A 21490-nucleotide genomic window follows, 5' to 3' on the forward strand; every position below is an offset into this window, starting at 1 on the left:
GCAAGATTATAGACACCTAAGTGTAATACAGACATAAAGGTATAACCTATCTGAGCATGTAGATCTTTATTGCAGCCTTCCTAATAATCAGGTTATTCTTTCAACAAATATAGATTTGCCTTTTACAGTCTCTGTTTAATAAGACTGCACTAGCTTTTCAAAGCACAGTCCACAAAACATGGGAACTTGCTAAGAACAAGAATTAGCCAAAAAGCTGCTTCTTCCTCCCATCATTCTGATATTTTAGTATCAGAACAAAACTAATTAAACTAGCAGGTGACTGGCTCACAATGCAAGAATTCATTCTTCAACACAGCATATTATCCATCTCTGGCACTCCTTGCTCCATGATGTAGGGGATGCTAAAGGTTTTTGTGGTTACCAAAGTCACCTGGAGAAATTAACGGAAAGAAAGTCCATTGAAAGCTATGAAACACAAAAACCGCTACTTCTGGCTGTTGCTAACCTTCAGCTGCTGGAGCCTGAGCGACTGCTCCTGGGCAGTATTGCTCCATGCTTTCTTTCTTCTTACACTGTTCCCTAGTGCATCTGCTCCCAGCCACTGTCAAAGATGGAACAGTGGTCTAGATGATCCAGAGTGCCAGCATGGCCATTCTTGTGCTCTTATTGGGTAGGTGTGAGCCGTTTGCAGTTTTCAGTGACTCTGTTCTCCTTCCTGTAAAATGGACTTGGTAGTTCTCTGACAGGATACCAAGCAGCTCACAAATAACACTACTTTGTCTTCACAAAGCACCTTCAGCCCCAGGATCTGAAATAAGTGCTGTGAATCTTAAATGAAATGTATCGCACGACAGTCTTCCCTGGCAAGCCAATGCAAGCCTGTAATGGGGCACTTACCCAGGGACAGACTTGTCATCACAAATGTGTTCACTTCTTACTTGCAGTGACAAACAGTACCTAGGGTTTAATGCAGTCACCTTCAAAATGGTCACTCTGGCTGTTTTTACTTTTGGTAGTTTGTAAATATAGAACTACTTCTACACCTGTTTTTTTATATATATGTTACTTATAATACACATTTATAACTGAGCTGTTATTATGAGGTGGTTGTATTAAATCCATTGGCAGTTTTCTTATATCCATCCATTCTGTTACCCAAGGGTACTTGTAAGATTGCCCCTGGTAAACACTAGTAAGCAAGGAGTAGAGGGATTCTCTATGATTAGCATTCAGCCAGGGCTTTCAGGCTTCCCCACATTACATCTGAATTTAGAAAAATACTGCACACTTGTCAAATTCAGGCTCAACCCTAATGTCCAACTACAGTAGGTATCAGAGGGTAATACTCGCAAAGAAACATTTCCTAAACTTTATGTAGTCATTTGGAATTCAGGAAGGACCGATTAGTATTCAGGAGACGTGACTGCTCAATATTTATACCATAGAGACTTGGCAGAAGCAAATAATGGTACATAAAGCTGATGCTTGTCTTAATTAAATGCAGTATAATAGGTGTTGAGGATTTTTTTTCTTAGTGAAGAGAGCAGTTTAGCAATGACCAGATATAACTCATTCTGAAGTTCAGAGTTTAAAACTAATCAATATGTATTTATAACAAGGGAGGGACTGAATATAATTTATTATTAGCTGACAGCTGACTAATAGATAAAAACAAGATTTGTTTAAGTACGTTTTCCCACATACCAATTTCTGACAAAATATTTGCCCCTTTTGATTCTTGATTATTTTTTGCTGTACTAACAGTATTTCAAATATACTTTTTGAGATTAACGTCTCATCTGCAGATAGACTGGGAATGAAATCAGAGACCATAGAATAAGACATCTAGCTAGGACGGTATTTTCACTGTGACAAACTTATTAATAGTAACATTTCCTAATTTTATGATTAGAAATCCTTAATGGCAGGGGATATTTTAAAATGCTCCTTTAAAGTATACAATCTGCATATGATGATGAACAGGTGTTGACTGGCAGACAATGCACAGATGACAGGCACAATTCCAACATACCTACAGCCCAGGCTTGTCTCAAATGTCACAGCAAAAAGTTTTGAGACGGAATGTGAAGAAGGTGGATAAAGAGATCTGGCATATTAAGCATGAGCGTCAGAGCTGAGAAAGCAGAAAAGTACTTGGTCTGGAAAGGTGGCGAGTGGGAAGTGGAGATGGCATTGCGGGCAAGTCAGAGGCAGGAGATGACCTCCTGACACTGAATGACTGATGATAGGTCGGAAGGAACAGCTACAAGACCTTGAAAGTGAACACAGTTTATGTCTGATGTAGCAGGGAAAGGGGAAGATGCAAAAAGATAGGGAAGCAATAAGCTCAGAAGGGTATCTTGGCAGCACCATTTGCCAAGGTTAAAGGAAGAAATGCTGTGGTAATTGAGATTTAATATTATGAGGCAACATGGTATTTGTTAAAAGTTTAATCTAGTAAACAATGGCTCCTGTGCACATCCCATGGAAGTCAATGAGAACACATTTGCAGGATTAGTTATGTAATATTAGTTTGGGATTAATTATATTAGAAATAGAGAAATTTAAAGGTGAAGATCACTGTCTTTTGGAAGACCTTATCTCTGGGTATAATGGAAGCTCTGTTTCTTGAAATCTGAAATCAAGATGACTGCTTCTCTACATTATTATGATACAGCTCAATCAAAAGTTATAGACTTGATGTCCAACTGCTGGATGAAGACCTATGGCTTGCACTAAGCAAAGGCTGAAGGAGGTAATGATGATGATTATTCTTGTCCCCAAACCAGTGAAAGTAAATTTCACAGGCAAGAAGTTTAATTTATCATGAGTGTCCTAATTTCACAGTTTTTACAAACTTCTCTCCATTTTAATAGCTTGAATTTGGTAGTAATTTGGTAATGGTCATTTGGTAATATGAGCAATTGTTAGCAATCTTACATAGTTCCTCACTGCTGCATGTCCCCCATTGCCTTGGAAACTAGGGATAAATCTCTTATTAGAGATGATGAAGGCCAGGAGAACAGTTAAATAGCCAGTCTGCTCCTGGAATATTTAACTCTTCTCTGGGTCTCAAGCAAAGCAGACACTCTGCCACTAGAAGAGCTATTCCACTTTTCTTCTTTAATCTTCTGGGAAAGTAAAGTAAATGAACATGGACAAAACTTCATTTCAGAATCATCTCATGAGGGATGTTCCCCTTTCATGGAGACACCATTGCCCAACAGAGAAATCAAGCCTCTTGTCTCTAATTCTGCTTCTGACTCCATTACTCACTATGGAGCTGTGAAGTCTCTTAAACGATATCTCAACTACCCTATCTGGTAAATGAAAACAATAGCTATCTATCTTTGTAAATAGTGGTGAAATCCAGAGTATTAAAGATACTATGTAAGGTACAAATTGACACAATGTTGTTTGAAATATCTACAGATACCATAACAAAGACCATTGTGAAAAGGAATCTGATTTAAAATAGCTTGAATAGATTTTGAGAAAATTTTATCCTTTCCTTTATAAATTACTCAACATGAAAGTAGTCCCTTGCTGTATTTTCATATTAGGGTCTAAAACTTTGCAAAAAAATTTGAAAACTCATCTTTTGAGAGACTATTTTTAGAAGTGATTTTAGCATTTTAGCACATGCACGACAAAATGAATTTTCTTTTGCCCTGTTCTTTCATTTCTTTGATTTCTTTATAGAGAAACAAAAGCAAAGACATATTCTCTTCACTTTATCTGTCAAAACCTGTAGCAAAGCCAAACAATTAAAAATCAGTCTTTAAATTTCCTATAGATGCTAAATGATGATGTATGGAGTGACGACTTTGATAAACAACCATTTGCTCCTGAGAACACTTTTTCAGTGAGCTGACAGGTTTTAGTCCAGCCTCCCATGCAGGTTCCATACATTGTGCAGGCAGTATGAAAGAAAGTAGGACGGTGTCTATCTTACAGGTATCTATCTTAACGAAATCTTCAATCAATAATTTTTGTGAAAACAACACATAATGTAGAAGGAATAAAATACAAGTGCTGGGGTTATAAGGTATAGTTGAGAATTAAGCCCGTATTTTTAATAAATAAATAAATCTTTAATCATTCATCTCAACCCTGGGTGTAGGAGTTGTGAATGATAAAATTCTTGCAGGAATTCCAGAGATAGCCTTCTGTTTCATGGCTGATTGAGTTTTTTGAATAAACTACACTAAATTATAAAGGAAATTTCATAATCACTGTTGATTTGTCCTGATTTTATTTCATAAAATGCAATGAATGTTGCAAATTCATCTCTCATGTAACTGTTGAGTACAATGGCATTCGAGGCATGAATTTGATGCAGTCTGATCATTACTGGTTTATGTTGTCTGGTTGTCTGACAGCTACAAGCCATGGAAAAAAAAGATTAACCGTCTTCAGCAAGTACTTTTTCTTTTCATGTTGTTTTTTTCTAAAATGCATATTTTACAAGGTTTTGAAATAACAATAGGATTAGATGCTTGAGAGAAAATTAGGTCATATATTTGTTAGATACAAATCTCTCAAGTAATTAGAAACACCGGTATCAAGCAATATTTGTATTCTGTACTGCTGCCTTTGTGCGGAGACAGTGGGGATTTCAGAATAACCCAATCAGTGTGCTCTGCACTTTTTCCCTCTCTAATATGTTTATAGAATACTAGTAAGTATGGCTTTTAAACAGCTCCTGTAACGGGGAAAAATTACCTGCGCATAACCCACATTTACACATGTCTCTACTTTTGGAATGCTTTTACAATTTCTGTCCCATTTTTAATATATATTTTAGATGTTTAAGGTGCAAGTTTGAATGTATTATATATGTAACAGAGGAAGTATGGGATTATATGGAATCTTTTTAGCTGCTATTGGCAGAAGTGTTTAACATCAGTGGCTAGATTTGTTAGCAAAGTTTCCCAGCATAACATATTAAGATATAGGTAAGTGAATTAATATCCTTAATCTTGGAGCCAGTAAGACCACCCTATAGTCTTAATGTGAACATGTGCTTAAATGCTTCACTGAATGAGGAAGATGCTAAAGGAATCTAATGGCTAAATTCTCTTTGCAGTTGTAACAAGCAACCTATTAAATACTTTTAAAACCAGAATGTATAGACTAAAAACTGCTCCTGAAAACAAGCAGCAGGAGAATTAAACAGGAGGCCAAGGGGAAAGAAAGGATCTGCAAGAGTGTTGGGAGAAGAGTGGCAGAGAACAGGATACCTGGGTAAAGCAGGAGCCAGGAGTGGTTGATGAAAACGAGGGACAGCAGTAATGTGGATCAGAGGAACAGAGACAGACTGGAGGGCTTGAGATAGGAAAGGAGTCAAGAAAACAGGGGGAAAAGGCCAGGAAGGAAAGAGAAACCATGGAACTGTGATCAAAGCCAAGCCAGAGGTGGACAGGGAAGAAGCAAACAGGAAAGAAACAATGAAGGAAAATTCAGAAACAGACTTTATGGCCCAGCCTTGAACACAACTGTGATCATGAATTGGGAGGCAGAAGGGGACTGTGCAGAAACGATCTTCCCCAAGCTCGTGGCTTGGAGTGTGTCGCAATGACTTCTGCTGGCAGGAAAGGGGAGGGGGGTGAAAACTGCAACTCCTTAGGCTCCGGCAATGCTGCTACCGAGATTGGATGAACCTCTCAGAGCAGGGGTTCCCTGTACTGCTCTGGTCCTGTGCAGAGCCATCGAGCATGGGACAAACGGAAAGAGCAAGCCCCAAAACAGTCCATGTAGCTTGCAAAAGTTTAATCTGCATATGGCCATCATCCTAAGAATATTTTAGGAATTCTTCTTTATAAAATTATTCAAAGATTAATAAGGAAAATCCTACATTTAACATCATCTCCAGTACTGGGAGGGTTTGATGTGTATTATAAACATATTGCACAACATCCCTGCTTGCCAGGTGAAGGAAAGTCTCATCTCAAGAAAGAGAAAGATTTCGACATCAAAATAGGGAATGACACTACAACAGCATCTTTCCTCTCTCCCAACACCAAAAATTGTAATAGATGTCAGTGAACTGCTCAGGACAAGACAGATGATGCTATCCAGTCTTTCACTGGGGGAAAACCCATAGTCTAAACAGAATAAATGATACAGACTGTTCTTCAAGCCCAATCTGAGGCAGGCTGGATGGGTGGTAGCTTGAGAAAGTCCTTTCCTCTTGTTTAAGTCCATCTCTTCTGGGAGACATTTGGCTTTAGAGAATGGAGTCACCAGCAAGGCTGAAAAGGACAGGTATCCGACTCACATCCTCTAAAGAGCTGGAAAACAACATTGCACACTGAAAATATTCTTTCAGAGAGGACCACTGCTAAGAGGTTACTGTGGGAGCAGTGTCATTCAGACTGCACACTGTGCTCCAGCTGGCCAGCTCTTACCTGCGTTTCTTCTTCTCTTTCTGTTTTGAGACAGGGAAAAAAGACCCTTACAATTAATTAAAACCATAGATGAAACTACCAGAGATGAGCCAGGGAGTAAAGAGGGAACAAAGCAATTAAGAACATTCCTGCTAAAAATTCACTAAGCATACTGTAAAATTCAGAGATTGTTGTGCCCCTCAAACGTGTGCCAGAGAGAAGCAGACACTTAAAAGAGCTTTCAATTACTTACATGCCTTTGGCTCCTTTTCAGGATGCCATGGAACTGGAAACAGCCATGGTAAGTGTATTTTCTCTGCATTTGCCTTTTTTGACAAAACAGCTCCAATATTTTGATCTCAAGAATAATCAGCTCTTTTGTGTTTCCTTTTCAACTAACTGCACGCTTTGGCAAGTTAAAAATTAATGACAACTTCTCTTCCTTTTTTTTTTTTTTTTTAAACAAAAACGTTCTGTGCTCTTTTCTGAAAAAAAAAAAAATTCTTTTTCCTACAACATTTAAGTATTAGTCTAAATAGCATTCAAACCACTCCTTCTCCCTCCTTCTGCAGGAACACAAAACAAATTCCACCACAACAAAACAACCTGGCTTTTGGAAACCATTATTTTGAAGATGAAACATTGTGTTGTGTCCTTTACCACTATTACAGGCAGTCAGTCTGTTAGAACATATTGGGCGATTATAGGCTAGTCTTTTCAGAGAAAGCCATGGGTTTCAAGTTAGCAGTAACCATCTATCAATAATTGAGATTATACCATGATTTACTATCACAGCATCATGTATTCTCTGATTTTCTGCCTCCTGTGAAACATTGTGCTTTCCTTTTCTATTGATGTATCAACTATAATAGTTACAAGCAGCTACAGAAAAATCAATAGCGAACTTTCATTACTGTGCACATAAAGAGTACCATGCTGTGAGAGCACCTAGCTGTTAGATAGTCACCAGCAGTAAGGTGCACTATAAATGTCTGTTATTTTGGTCTAAATGAAGAATGTCTGAATTTGAAACATCAAATATCTAGGATTTTTGACACCACTGGATTATATGTCAAGTTTTTCCAGTATGTGGGGTTTTTTTCAGGTGTCAGGCTTGATTTGTCTTTTCTGTGCTGGGATCTGTGTATTTTTTTAAACCTGAAGCTGACACAGGAAATTAATATCAAAATAAATAAAGTATTGCTGGGCTGTGCTTAACTGTAAGCACATTAGGTTTGGTTGGAAATGGTAAGAATTGTGGTAATATTTGTTGAACTGGTCTGTATCTTACTAGTCAAAGTAAGCTGACTTTGATTAAGGTGAACAGACCAATAATCTCTGTGTTAAACACACAGATAGAATAAAAGTGAAAGAGATACTACAGTGTTACTGCAGACTCAGAAGTGCTCCTAGGACTGTGCACTAGGAAAAACACTGAGTTGCTCTTCAATGCACAGTTTGGAAAAAAATAGTATAATTTTTGGTTTAAATATATTTATCTGCCTCTGGGAACACATTAACTTCCAATTAGTGCATGTAAACGAAGAATGGCAAGAACAGCGTTGTGTACAGTGTGGGTGTACTGCCTGGAACACGTCCAGGACATTTGGCATTTCAGGGCATCTCTCCAGCAATCGGGTAGGAGTCCCTGTGGGGCAGACAGGCAGTTCTGCTGCAGGAGTTAGTGGTTACTTTGGCATTTTGAGACTACGGTGATTTACAGCTATAAATACACTGTTTATTGCAGAATACCTTGGATTTGAAAGCCTGTGCATTTCCATGAGACTAAAGCACGAGGATGCACATGTTACTTACATGAATTGTACCCTGCCAAATGCACATCCCGCTGACTGCTGTGCCGCAAGGTTTCAGGAAGCACTGTTTCTTGGCCTGGATGTAACTTTCAGGAAAATTAACCTTTAAAGAAATTCAAATTGCTTTTATAATTTTCATATTACTAACTCATATAACTTCTACCAACAAATGAAAACCAGAACAATAATTTCATTCCAAATGGCAATTCACAGTCCTGCCCATAAAAAAACACGTACAGGTGGGGAAACGCCCCTGCTTTGAAGAGTACAGTGAGATTTAGCTAGAACTGACCTTAATCCAATGAGTGTTGATTTAGGTGAAGGTGGATCTAGAATTAAAAATCCTTCCAGATCCTAGGCAATAGAGGCAAAATCCACAGTCTAATTCAATAAAGCATCGAGGGACTTGGCAGATCGTCGCTGGGATCCTGAGGGCACGTATGTCACTGGTGGGGTGAGCCTGGCCAGGGCAGGAAAAGTGCAAACCTCAGTTTGCAGGAGGCTGAGCTCCCTCATGTTCCTGAGCCCCTCTGCAGAGGATCGCAGCAGGCACTGTGCGGTGCCAGTGGCACACCCACTTCCTTCATCTGGCATGTGGCATCAGGGGACCAAAGAGTACCTCTGCCCTTGTGCAGGGAACATGAGGTTTTCTGGCACCATGTTAGGGGCGGCTCCAGCCAGAGACTAATGGAGCTCTGGAGCTCCTTAATTTGTGCTCCCCACGTTAAACCTGTGACTATGTTGTCCATGGAAACATCTCATCCATACCTGACCAAACATTTGAGTCTGAGCTGAGTAGTGAGCACAAGTCTGGAGCTTACCTGTCTTATTTCTGCTGTTCTTTACTAAGCAATTGAAATATTAAAATGTGCTGAGGCACTATCTTACCTGGGAGCCTCCAGTCCTTTCTGATCTGGGCCTCTTGTCAAGAAATCAGAGGTAGCTGAGAGATAAAACTCTCTTCTACGAGCCTTATATTTGAAATGTAGGTGTAAGAGTATTTCCTCTATTCCACACCTCTCTACCCTATCTAACTGATGAGTAACCATGTTGCCAGAGGGACTTTCAGGTGGACTTTTCTTTAGCTCTCATATTTATATGTTTAAAAGTGTAAGCAATGTAGATGAAGAACAGTTTGTATACATATTGAAGTCGTTGGGAAAAGAGTCCAAAGGCTGATACGCATCTGAGTACCTCTCCAATGTTTCCTGCATGCCAGCACTGACACTTGCAGAGTGCCAGTGTAGGTGCAGACGTCCCTGCTTGGGCTTCTGTCGCTCTTGTTTGCCAAACCACTCCCACAACTAAGCACAGACATTGTCATAGTAAAAAAAGAAATCTGCAACTTCCACTCAGATCAATAGGCAGTGTCAGAAACAATATGCTTTGAAATACTGCAGCAGAAAATTATTTACCTTAATTGTGTTTGCTATCCATGCAAGCTAGACTGAGAGCACAGGTGAACGAAGTGGGTTTTTTTTCCACCTAGCAGGAGGCAAGGAGGCCAGGGCTGGCCAGGGGGCAGGGGCAACAGTGTGAGACCCCTGTCTCAGGGCCACCGGCTCTGCTGTCACTACGTGAGGAGCACCAGTATGCAGTGTGTTGCATTTAAGCAAATGCATGGGCTGTCGCAGTCAGGGATGGTAATGATCCGGTGACTGATACGCACATGTATATGACAGGACCAAACTCATCAGCGCTTTTCATCTAAGCCAGCAAAGTTTTTGTCAACACTAATTTGATATGGAATTGAAACAGCGTCTTAGAGACAATGGCTTCAGTGTGCCATCAATGATCTCGTGAGTTGTCTGCAGTTACATTTACATAGTAAATAATTTTAAATGCCCAAAGTAGAGTCTAGCTCTTCTAAACAATAATAGTAAAATCCAAATGTTTGCCTAATAGGAGTCACATATTTGTTTCTACTGTAGTTCTACTGCCGTGCTTTCAGCACTGAGCAATTAAATGAATGCATTTTGCTTTATATTATTTCAATACAGGCATATAAGAAAATAGTTCTTTTACTGATTTCTACTTCCCATATCTTACACAGGCAGAGGTGATTATCTTTTTCATGTTCTTTCTAAACTAGCATCAGCTTTCATTGATACAAGTTTTTTGAAATCAATATGTCTGAAAAAGATGATTGGTTGATTGTCTCACACTAAGTCTTGTCTCAAAATAGTGCAAAAGACTTAAAACTCTAAATTATTTGTCAGTTACATTGACAGAAAGTCATAGTAGAGTCTTGTACCTCTCAGATCAGCATATCACTAAAACACCTTTGCTTAACTACATTTCCTTCTTTTAAAGAGAATATATATTGTAATAATTTTTGCTCCTGTGGGACTTTGGATCTAAATAAAAGGATAAAGCCAAACAAAATTCACCAAGTAATAAAAAAGTGGTGTGAAGTTCTACTGTTATTTGGAAACCACTATAATGATATAATTGGCTGGTCTAATATTTTTAACCAAGTTCAAAAAAGTTTGAAATATAACAATTAAATGCAAATACAGTCCTGATCCCAAAGACCAGAAGAATGCCTTTAAGCTAGTATTTATAACAAGAGCTATTCGACTGAGCTCTCTTGTAAATTTTATCATACCTGAGGCAGTTTTCCTCAGTCGATTAGCTGGAAAGCTGAATATATCCTGAGGCAAACCAGACATCTAGTACAGGCTAAATTCAACTACTGGAGCTTAAATTTGGCTTAATATATCCCCACTTGGATCTGCCTGTTTAATTCTCTTTCATATGATAACGTTGGTTTATTCATAGTCTGGACTTGCCACCTGAACAAACTGTACCTCATATCTTATTCTAATGGAATAAGAAAACTTTGCAAAACCCACAAAAGTTCCTGACTGAAAATCAAATGCAAATTTGGGATTAAAACCTGTTTTGTAAAGTGACTACAAGATTAGTACAGAGAGATTTTTCCCCTAAGGAGCACTGCTTTTTATGATCATGCATTTTTTATACTCTGCAGAGACAGATGGTCTTTATAAAAGGATACAGCCTGCTACTCAAAAGGGTTTCAGTGGCAGCTGGACTTCTGTGTTTTAACCACAGTAGAAATTTATATTGGATATTTTTCCAGAAAATATTTATATTTCTTCTTTTAGGGCTATATCACCCCTTGCTGTAGTTCCAGTGGCAGCAGTAGAAATACCTCTGAGATTAATCTGGTCCATTATTCCTGTTTTAAACAGTACTTGAGTAGTAGGAGAGGGATAGAAAGGGAAAGGATAGATAATGTACAAGCTTCTCATGAGTGCAGTAAATCCAATAATTCAGAAAAGTTGCAAATGTCTAAGCAAAAGCAGAACAAATATTTTCTAGAAGAAAGTGAATCTTTCTAAAATTTTTATTCCTTTTTTCCTAAACATTCAGCTTCTTCACAGCTAAATAATAGATTGTTTCTTGCTCCTCTCTACATTATACTGTAATGTCTATTATTGCAAGTTGCATATAACACCCTTTCTGCCTCAGTTCATAACTTCAAGGATTTTGTATGATGTCCCTATCACCATTCCCAGGAACTTCATAAATATTTATGACATTCGCACACTACAAATTGTAGGCATTGACAGCCGGTTCCTTTAAAACACCAACAATCCCGTATTGTTCATGTGCTATTGAAAATTAAAATGATGTTTCAGAAATTAACTAAGGAAACAATTTGGTTCAATAAATTACTATTTATTCTAATTTTTTTAACTCTTGTCAGAAGCCTAGTTTCTGCTTTCATCAGATGTGGTACTTTTTTTCTTGTCACTGTAAGTGTGATATAAACGAATGCTATGGCTGTAGATTTGCCTGCATTTAAACATACATATACATATAAGCCTGCTGATACTGTGGTAATTAACACACTAGTTTTCTTATCCATGCTTATTCCAACTGAATATTGGAAGACAAAGATTTCCAGCCCAGGCATATACTATGGACCTGGGATTAGGTGAGGAGTCAGAACATGAGTCAAAACTAATTTTTCCTTTCTCAGTTTATCTGTGAGACCATTGCTAAACCACCTCTGCCCCAGTTTATCAATATGTACTGGCATACAAATATGACCATGGCTTCACAGGATAGTGGTTAGGCAATTTTTCCCTGGAAAAGAGAGACTTAGACTGAGACATTTTTTTCTAGGATGTATCTGTATTTTACCTTAAGCGGTCACTAGGTCAAATATACAAACCTGGAAGCGGGAACCAGAAGCCCATGTCAGCCCAGGTGGTTTCCCTCACCACCAGCCTACGAATTCAGAATATAAATTTGGGCTTAAATCACCTTGTGTTATTTTTCCGTGTGCAGCAGCAGAGCTTCAACCCAAAGACTGGAGCACACCTTCACTGAGAACAGCCTGTAGCTAGCAATAGCTAAGACCACCCCCTGATGAGGTGGGAAACTCCTGTTGTTGGGGGAATTTCCTTGAAGACTCCACAGAGCAACAGTGCTATTCAAATTCCTGTTCCTCTGTCATGTCTTCAAAGAAAGCAGCAGCCACTCTCTTATGTGGAACCTAATCCTATCAGTGAATGCTCAACATGGATTAAAATACCTACAGAATAAGCCTTCAGGCAACAGACAGCTGCCCTCCATCCCAGATGAGCAAAGCGAGACAAGCAACACGTTGCATCGCTCACCTAAAGCAAGGACAAGTCTGGGACACCAGCAGTGGCATAACTCCAGGCATGGAGGAAGCTGTAGAAAGTAAAAGAGAGGTGATGCTGCAGTTTAGGCGTGGCTAAGAGGAAGTGCCAGCAGTGGAACCACTGCCTGGGACTTGGTGGCTGTGGTCTGTCCCGGCATCTTCTGGGCTGGGCCATAGTTTCATCAACCAGCTATCCCAACTGGTTCTCCACACCCCTGGCTGTGTTGTTGTACCTGGCCATGCTTTTCCCTCATGAGTCTCAGTGAGAAACACTGGACTTTGTATTTAAGGGTGTAGCTGGCTGTGGACTTTGGGCCAGGACTTGTGAGCAGCTCTTTCTCCAAAAGAGGCCTGGCAGAATCTTGTTTTATTGTGTTTCAATGACCACCATATCACATATGCCTCATTTGCAAGTAATAAGGATGTTAGTTCCTGGGGTGCCAGGATGAGAAGCGGGTGGAGATTTTGTTTGTTTGTTTAGCTTTCATGTCAGTAAATTCAGCCTGAGCTGTTGAAAGTCAAGCTGTTTTATTTTCCTGAGTGATGACTCAGTAATTACACCAGTCATAAAGATTCAAAATAGCAAATTAGGCTTTGCCCTTTGTCTTTACTGGGACTGCAAGAAAAGAATAAACTGAAATTCAGTAACATAATTTCACAGTTGTGCAAGGAGAGGAATCTAGCTTATTTCCCCATGTCTCCCTTTCCATTGCAGAGCTAAGAGTAGCAAAAGCAATATATATGCTTCACAAAAGTCAATAAGCACGATTCTTAATAGACATCAGGAGCGGATATTCTCAGTAAGAATCTAACATTTTACCATCTTTTTGGAATAGAAAAATATGCTTCAATATTTTAAATAGCACTAGAAAGAAACCTACCACTATAAAACAACACCAAAACATGTTTTAGTTGAGTCTGAGTTGTTCTGAAACAAACCAAATGTCTATCAAGACTGAATACTGAGGGGATGAAATAGAATTCAGACTAAGAATTACAGCTTGTTCTCTCATAAGCATCTTATTCTCACTTTAAAAATAATTTTGCCCAATACTTAGGCATGAATGAAATACATTGCTATACAAGAATTTAATCAAGATTTTCAAAACAATGTGCCCATTATCTGATGTTATACTCAACTGAAAATGAAAATTACTTTATGACCCTAATAAACAGTCAGAGATCGATCGTTGCACTGTAACAGATAGCTTAACCACTGCCAAAAAAAGAATCCTTCTAAAGACAGGAAAAGTTTTCTATGCATTCAGTTTGAACTTGGGCGTCTTAAGAAAATAAAAGTGCTTTCTGTTGTTATAATGTAAAAGTTTTTCAAGGTTTGGAAAGTGCTAAATACAGCACCCTTGCCACTGATTAACAAACACTTCTGTCAAGAATTGTTTCCCATGACTTCTAAGTGAATTACTATTCAGCACAACCCTGCTGTAATAAAATTGAGGGGAATTCTGCAGTAAGGAGCTTATCTTTACCATAATTTTTCCTTCATTATAGCATTTTGTCTGTCAAGAAGGCTTAGCTATAGAATGGCATACACCTGCCTTCGTGACAGATATGCTATATGGAAGCGTTGTTCTTGCCATTAGTTTCAATGAAGGAGAATTGTGGGCAAATTTCAGAGATTGGCACTTTATCAACCGTTACTACTCCTGCCCTAAAAACATTTTTTATCACATGTCAAAAATCTACCTGTGTTTTAAGTCCTGTAACCCACAGGGTTTGCAGGGCTAGCAGAAAGTGGGCAAAAAAATTAGGAAAAAGCTGTGTTTAGACAGAGGAAGGTTTTGTAATGTCACCTCAGTCCTGGGTAATGCTCCTTCTTTGAACTACTCTGGGGGAAAAACCTTCATCAGAATTAACATATTCCATCTCCAAGGTCAAATGGGAATCGGCCTCACACCAAAGCCCCTGATGGGAACCCCAACTTTGGGCTGAGGAGGCACGTTGTGTCTTTCCCTGATGAAACACCATGTTTCTAAGCAGAAGCAATGCTGCTTATTAGGCCAAGCAGGCTGGTTGGAAAGAATAGACAAACCTCCCAGTGGGTGAGCCTGAAGGCCATCCTGGCCAAAATACCATCACTAGAGTTTGGAAGACATCATATTTTACCTACACATTTGAAAGTCATTCCAAAGAGCTGCTGAGCTTTGGGGCCAGTTGGGTTTCAATAAAGTCCTTAAATGATGGGGCTCATCAGCCCATTCAGGGTGAGGAACCTTGACCCTGGGCTGGTATCGAGTCCTATTGCCTGGAGTATCTGTAAGACTGTTTCCAGCCTCGTGAAAGTGAGAAATTCCTCCCCACAGAGAAGCCTAAACACAACCTTATTTTGCCCTTGCAATGGTGTAAAATGCAGAGAGGCAGCCAAGCTCTCTGTGCACGCACCTCTGCATTGCTTAATGTGGAAAGGGTGTCTGATAAAAGATGCGAGCAGTAAAATTTAACGGGCTTTCTTTGGGAAATGTTTACACTGCTCCTAAGGAGTTACTATTTTTCAGATTTAAATCTCTCATTCTCTTTCATTTTTCTTTTCAAAATTCCCAGACCAAGGGAAGCTCTCTACAGATTAGTACACCACCAAATTTTCAGTATTTCATGTTCGGAATATGAGAGGGAGAAAAATCTCTCTGAAACCTAAATATTTTCCTCCTCTAAAGACCAGACCCATTTTTGGGGAAAATATGCAAAAGTGTTCTCCTCGGGCTGAATGCTCTATGCAGCTTCAGCTTAATGCACAGCTTTATAGCAGATGTAGAAAATAATCTAAATGGGGGGATTTCTGGGAATACTGGCAGATCTTCACAGTGACTGCAGAGCAGATCCTGACACACTATAATACTGGTTTTGTCTTAATCGTCAAAAGTAAGCTATAGAGAACAAAAATTCTTTGTTTGACAGAAAAGCAATTGCTATTTCTTGTAAAACATATAATATATTCCAGAAGACCTAAGGGTTTACTTTCCAATAAGGAAAGAAAAAGATGTGTGCCCCACTGTGAGCTCACAGTAAGGCTGTTTCATGTAAAAAAGTTGGTAATTAGTCCCTGAGTGAATAAAGTAGAAGAGATAAGAGACTGATACTTACTGTAGCAACACAAAACACTTTTTCTAGCTGCTAGGATTTAAAGGGTGTGTGGGTGGGAGGGGGGACCTATTCCTACTCATTTAATTTACAAGCGTCTAAACCTCAGAAAATTATTTCTTGTATTAAGCTTAAACATGTGTACTTTAAATCGTTACTAACTGATGTAAAGATTGATAAGAGACATTCCAATTCTAAAAAGCAGAGAGGGATAAAGAATCACATGAAAGTGTAAAAGACTTGTGCTGTACACATCAGTAGCGGATTTCATGCTTATTGTACACCACTGCCTTCAGCACACTTACACCAGCATTGCTTGATGTTTCACCAAGTTAACTCATTAGCGTTCAAAGGATCTTTATCAAAAAGGAAATACTTGGAAAACTAAATCACATACTTTTAGTCAGAGTCATATAGTAAATAACAAGAACAAAAACAAACCCAAAGCACAGGAAAACCATCTACTTACAAACCAAAGTTGTTATTAAATAACATTTGTATCATTATCAGCTAAATACCAGAAGTGAAAACTGTATAGCATTTCTTGTTCTACCTGCAGAATTTGCAGCTACTGGAAATAACTTAATATTCAGATGTTTTCCTTTGTTATTATTCATCTTTATTAGAGCTACAGTTTGTGATTCTCTGTCAAAAATAACTACGTAATTTGTATTGCAACTATGTGTTCGGCAAATCTCTTTTTTAACAATACACAAAATATCATATGAGAGCTTGAGACATGACAATGGAGCTTTACACTTTGCTCTCAGCATAGATCCTTCGACTTCTCTCTCTCTGTGTCCAACTTGTCTTGTTTGCTTTACTGCAGCATTTATTGTTAATGTACGTGAGATGAGAGCACTTACTAAAAGCCATATCCAAAAATCTTGGTTACTTCATGAAGACTCACTCCAAAAGACATAACTGGTCATCAGGTTGCTTCTACACCCCCACTATTAATGGTTGCAGTCCCAGAGAGATCTACACACAGATGAATTGTGTAGTGATGTCCTAAACTCTAATCATCTGGACTACGAGTATCTGATTCAGTATAGAAACAGTCAGAAAAATTCTACATATTTTCACTGCTTAACTAATAACATCCTGTTTACAAGCACTGAGCATCACCACAAATATCAAGAATTTGTGTAGAGGAAATACATTCAAAGTATTTCCTCGGGCTGGATGTGGTATAGGAGCCCCAGAACTACTTTTTGCTTACTGTTAGTGTTAATTGTACTTGTTGTTACATCTGACTTCAGTGCTTATGTTGTCACACATGAGTATTTAAAGAACTGTCCACTGAGATGAGGAAAGAAAAACCAACATAGACCTCCTTCCCCTGTAGTTCTGCAACTTCCATGCAATGCAGCCAGACCACGTAGCTGATGAGTGCATAGGAACACCTATACAACACACAGGTACACCTACTGCCAGAAGCCACCGATCCTTTATGTGGGGGTAATATAGATAAAATATTATGCTTCCTTCTGACTTGGAGTATGATATCAATACAGCTGAAGACAGAATGTGTGTCTATAAAACATACATTGAATTCACCACTTTTGCAGGAAAACACAGAAAATTTGCAGTTCTCAGATTTTGTTACTTCTTGATCTTTGTAAAAAGTGATTTTGTGATGTTGCCAACATTTAGAAAGAAAGCAAAAATGAGAACGAACCTGGTTTTCCAAGAAGTCAGCACAATTTAATCTCACAGTATGATTCAAAGCAGACAGAGAGCAACAGAAAGATGCCCTTTGAATTTAAAGGGGGTTGAATGAGCTAACAGTTTCTAAAACTTCCTGATGTTTAAAGTTCTTTTTAACAGGGGAAAAAAGTTTGAAATACTGATTCTGAAATCATTATACATTTTATCTTGCTGTTTAACAAAGTTTAATCTCCAGCATAGTCCCTGTTTTCTGTGGGAATTTCTCATGTTCTAACAATTCATTCATGATTGCATTTTGCATCTGAAAGCAACCTATTTAAAATAATTGTGATAGTTGATACTGTTCCTTTCTTAACTTTATAAAAATATGCTTAGAACACCCAATTTTTAAACCAGGTTACACTCACTACAAAATACCTTGGGAGTTTTATGTAGGTATGTAAAAAAATAAACATCTATATTTTGTGTGAGAAAATGTCCAGTGTAATACATGAAAACACAATTATCCAAAGATCTCCAGAGACACTGGCAAAAAGACTTCAGATAAATGAGTTTGAATAGCTAAGGGACCATGCATAGCAGCTTTGAAGTTTCCAGTTCTCCTCATTCTAGATAATGCAAAATTCAGATGATTCTTGTTGGACAGCTGTCGTAATTTAAGTATTGCTAGCAAGTTCCTTAAGCCAGCTAGCAAAATTTGGACAGAGGTCATGTCCCCAGTTCCCAAGCAAGCAGCACAAATCCAGGAGCCACTTGCTTCATTTCCACAGTGAAACTGGGACAGGAAAGAGACAGGCAGTAACGACCACAGCAGGAAACACTCACCCCAGCTCCTGCAAAAGTTAACCTGAAGCGCAGCCGGCAGCCAGCACGCTCCAGAGAGGCTCCTGCTCAAAGCCTATAAACTCAGGCCCTGGATGCTGTGCGTGCTACCCTGGGCTGCCACTGGGATCCTTGCCATCCTTCCTATCCTCTTGTCCTGAAGAAAATGTTTGCCTCCTCCAACCATTTCCCTCATGTTCCAGCACAGAGTTCTGTGCAGGAACCAATATTTGCTCTATTTAAAGCACTTCTAGGAAAAGCTGCAGTGAGACCCAATTTACACAGCCTCCCAGGCTGCTGATGGATTGGGGGACCAACGCATGTTCCTGTTTTGCAAAGGAAAACACTCATTTCCCCTCCAATCAAAGGCTGGCATTTACAATGCCAAATTCCCCGTCTCCTGTGCTCCAGGAACATCCATAGAGGAGCAGATTTGTCTTTACTCAAAGTGAATTAGCAGCACAGTTATGCTCAGTATCGCCGTGCTTTAGCATGTGTTACAGTACTCTACTGATGGTATAAATGATCAAACACCAACCAAAACAAGTTCTCGCAGCAGGAGCACTTTGATCACTTCACTCTTCCTGCATTATAGCAGCACCCTAATTTGCAAGCTTTAGAATAACTTCTGCATTCTCCAGACATGCCAAAAGATGATGCCATCAGAGTAATTTTTACAATCAAGTAATGAGGAGTCAATATACTGGCATTTATCTCTGAACAGCATTTTCAGAACTTGAACTTGCTGTATAGGACCAGAAGATAATCAAACAGGCAGAGTGAACAAACTGTACCTGCCTTACTGATGTTAATGCCCCTGTTGTCCAATAAAAAAAAAAATAAAAATCAGTGTTGGATTTCAGAAACCATATTCAGGTTAAAGGGCACCATTCTTATCTGGTATTCCACCCAAAGGACAATGATTTCATTTTATAAAGATCATTAGTCAGTGAAATATATATTTTAGAGAGTTTCTAGTAGGGAAGATTATTTTGGCAGTCACTGGAGTGTACCAGATGGTTCATTAACATAGGCTAGACAAGTCAAAGGCTTTCAGAATCATTTAGAAAATGTCAAACAGAAACAAGAACCCTGTCACTTTTTATTAGAATTAACTACATCATACCCTGGACACAGATTTCACCTTGGGTCAGAAAAATTAATACAGAATTATATGAATTGTGCAACATACTAGGTTAAAGATAGGGCTTCCTCTTGGGACTCATTTGCTAGCAATATATTATGGTCTTCTACTTTAGGAATCCTCAACCTTTCTTTTTGTAAGCTATGAAAAGAGCTGACCTTGCTCAGACTCCATTGCTGTCTAATTGATTTGAGGTATATGCAGAATTTCAACAAGACACTCCGCTAAAGCTCTTTTGTGATCATTTTCCCAGGAAAGTTGGCAAAAGGATTCACTGAATATTCAGCAGCTTGTAAAGTATGCTTTTGTCAGGAGGAAAAAAAAATACACGCATTTAGTGAAACACTGCCTTCGTAAACAGGAATTAAAATGCAACTGAATTGTTGTTACTTTTTTTTTTTATTATTCAGATGTCAAAAATCTTGAGAACTTCCAGCTTGTGGAAGGTGTTCAGGAACAAGTGAATGCTGCTCTGCTGGACTACACAATGTGTAATTACCCACAGCAAACAGACAAATTTGGGCAGCTTCTCCTGCGACTACCAGAAATCCGGGCCATCAGTATGCAGGCCGAAGAATACCTCTACTACAAACACCTGAACGGGGATGTGCCATGTAATAACCTTCTCATTGAAATGCTGCATGCAAAGAGAGCATAAATTATACCCATTAGAGCTTCTGCTTTCAAGGAAAAAAAAAAAATATATTCTGAACTGCTCCAAGCAACACTAATTAAAATGTGGTTTTAAGACTTTGCAAAATGGTATAATAATCAAATACTAAGAGTAAATAAGTGATGTATCAGGGTATTTGTATTGCAAACTGTGAATCATATGCTACACATCCCCAAAGGAATCTATGTAGGACTTTATACTCGAGTGAAGTGAACTTACCAAGTGGATACCCTCACCAATGTCAACAAGAAAAAGAACAGAATGATTCTCGTATATTTAACTCCGCTGATTGCCAATATGAAGAAACTTAGGAGAAAAAAAACTGATCCGTATCATCGAACTAAGATAGTGGGGAATTTGAGTGCACTAAATTCCTTCACTGTATAGCAGGACTTCTAAAACAGTTATAATAGATGCAAAACTGCATCTACAGCATCTTCTGTCATCCTTCCAAGGACCCAACACTTACTACTTCTGTGATAAATGATGTGGCATCCATTCAACAATCTGTAAGAGAGAGCTGGCGTAGGCCACATGCTATGTAGTATCGCCACCAAATCCTAAGAGGCTGGTTTTGACTGTCAGTCGCTCAGGCCTGCAAATCGCCAATATGAAGTCTGTTATGCAGTTAGCTTGACATTCTTACTATGTTCTGAAGTTTGTTTTGTCACGTGTTCATGTTGTTCTATCAGGCAGTATCCCTCTTCTACTACTGTTATTGGATAACTAATAAACAGCTAAGATAAATATTCCGAAACAAATTAGCCAGTTCAGTTATATACTTAACTCGCGCAGTGGCTAAAATATGGCTCTGCTATATATTCATGGCCATTTCCAAATAAAGGAAATGGAGATATTTTAGCCCTCACAAACAATAGCTTCTTTGACACACACAAAAGATATTTTCTAGGACATCAAATACTGATGTTAAAAAACCTAAAAGTAAAAATAAAATTTAAAAAAATGCATTTAGTGATGCAAGAATAGACAAATGAATCAAATGACCTGATGATGCCATGGAGCTTATTAAGAAATTATCTTTAAAATTGCCAGTAATTAAGAAACTAAATTTCATCTCAAACATCCAATATCTAATGCGACTTTTTCTTTTTAAAGTTAACTAATACACATCTTTTACGCAAAGAAAGAAGAGCGATACTGCTATGTCTGTGTAGGCCAAAGTCTGCTGCAGAACAAATATTAGAGAAGAACAAACAATTCTCTCTCTGTCCAAATGAAGATATCAGTATTAACATGTAG

At 38.6% G+C, this 21490-nt stretch overlaps 1 protein-coding gene across 1 annotated transcript in view; it reads left to right on the forward strand.

Moving 5' to 3' along the window:
- NR5A2 (nuclear receptor subfamily 5 group A member 2) overlaps positions 1-20215 on the forward strand; it is an 81789-nt gene extending 61574 nt beyond the window's left edge. Inside the window, exon 6 of the mRNA XM_059821935.1 lies at positions 19968-20215. Coding sequence (XP_059677918.1) covers positions 19968-20215 — 248 coding nt within the window. The remainder of the gene's footprint in view (positions 1-19967) is intronic.
- The last annotated feature ends 1275 nt before the right edge of the window (positions 20216-21490 follow it).

Source organism: Gavia stellata, chromosome 10 (assembly GCF_030936135.1).
Source record: "Gavia stellata isolate bGavSte3 chromosome 10, bGavSte3.hap2, whole genome shotgun sequence".
Classification (NCBI taxonomy): domain Eukaryota; kingdom Metazoa; phylum Chordata; class Aves; order Gaviiformes; family Gaviidae; genus Gavia; species Gavia stellata.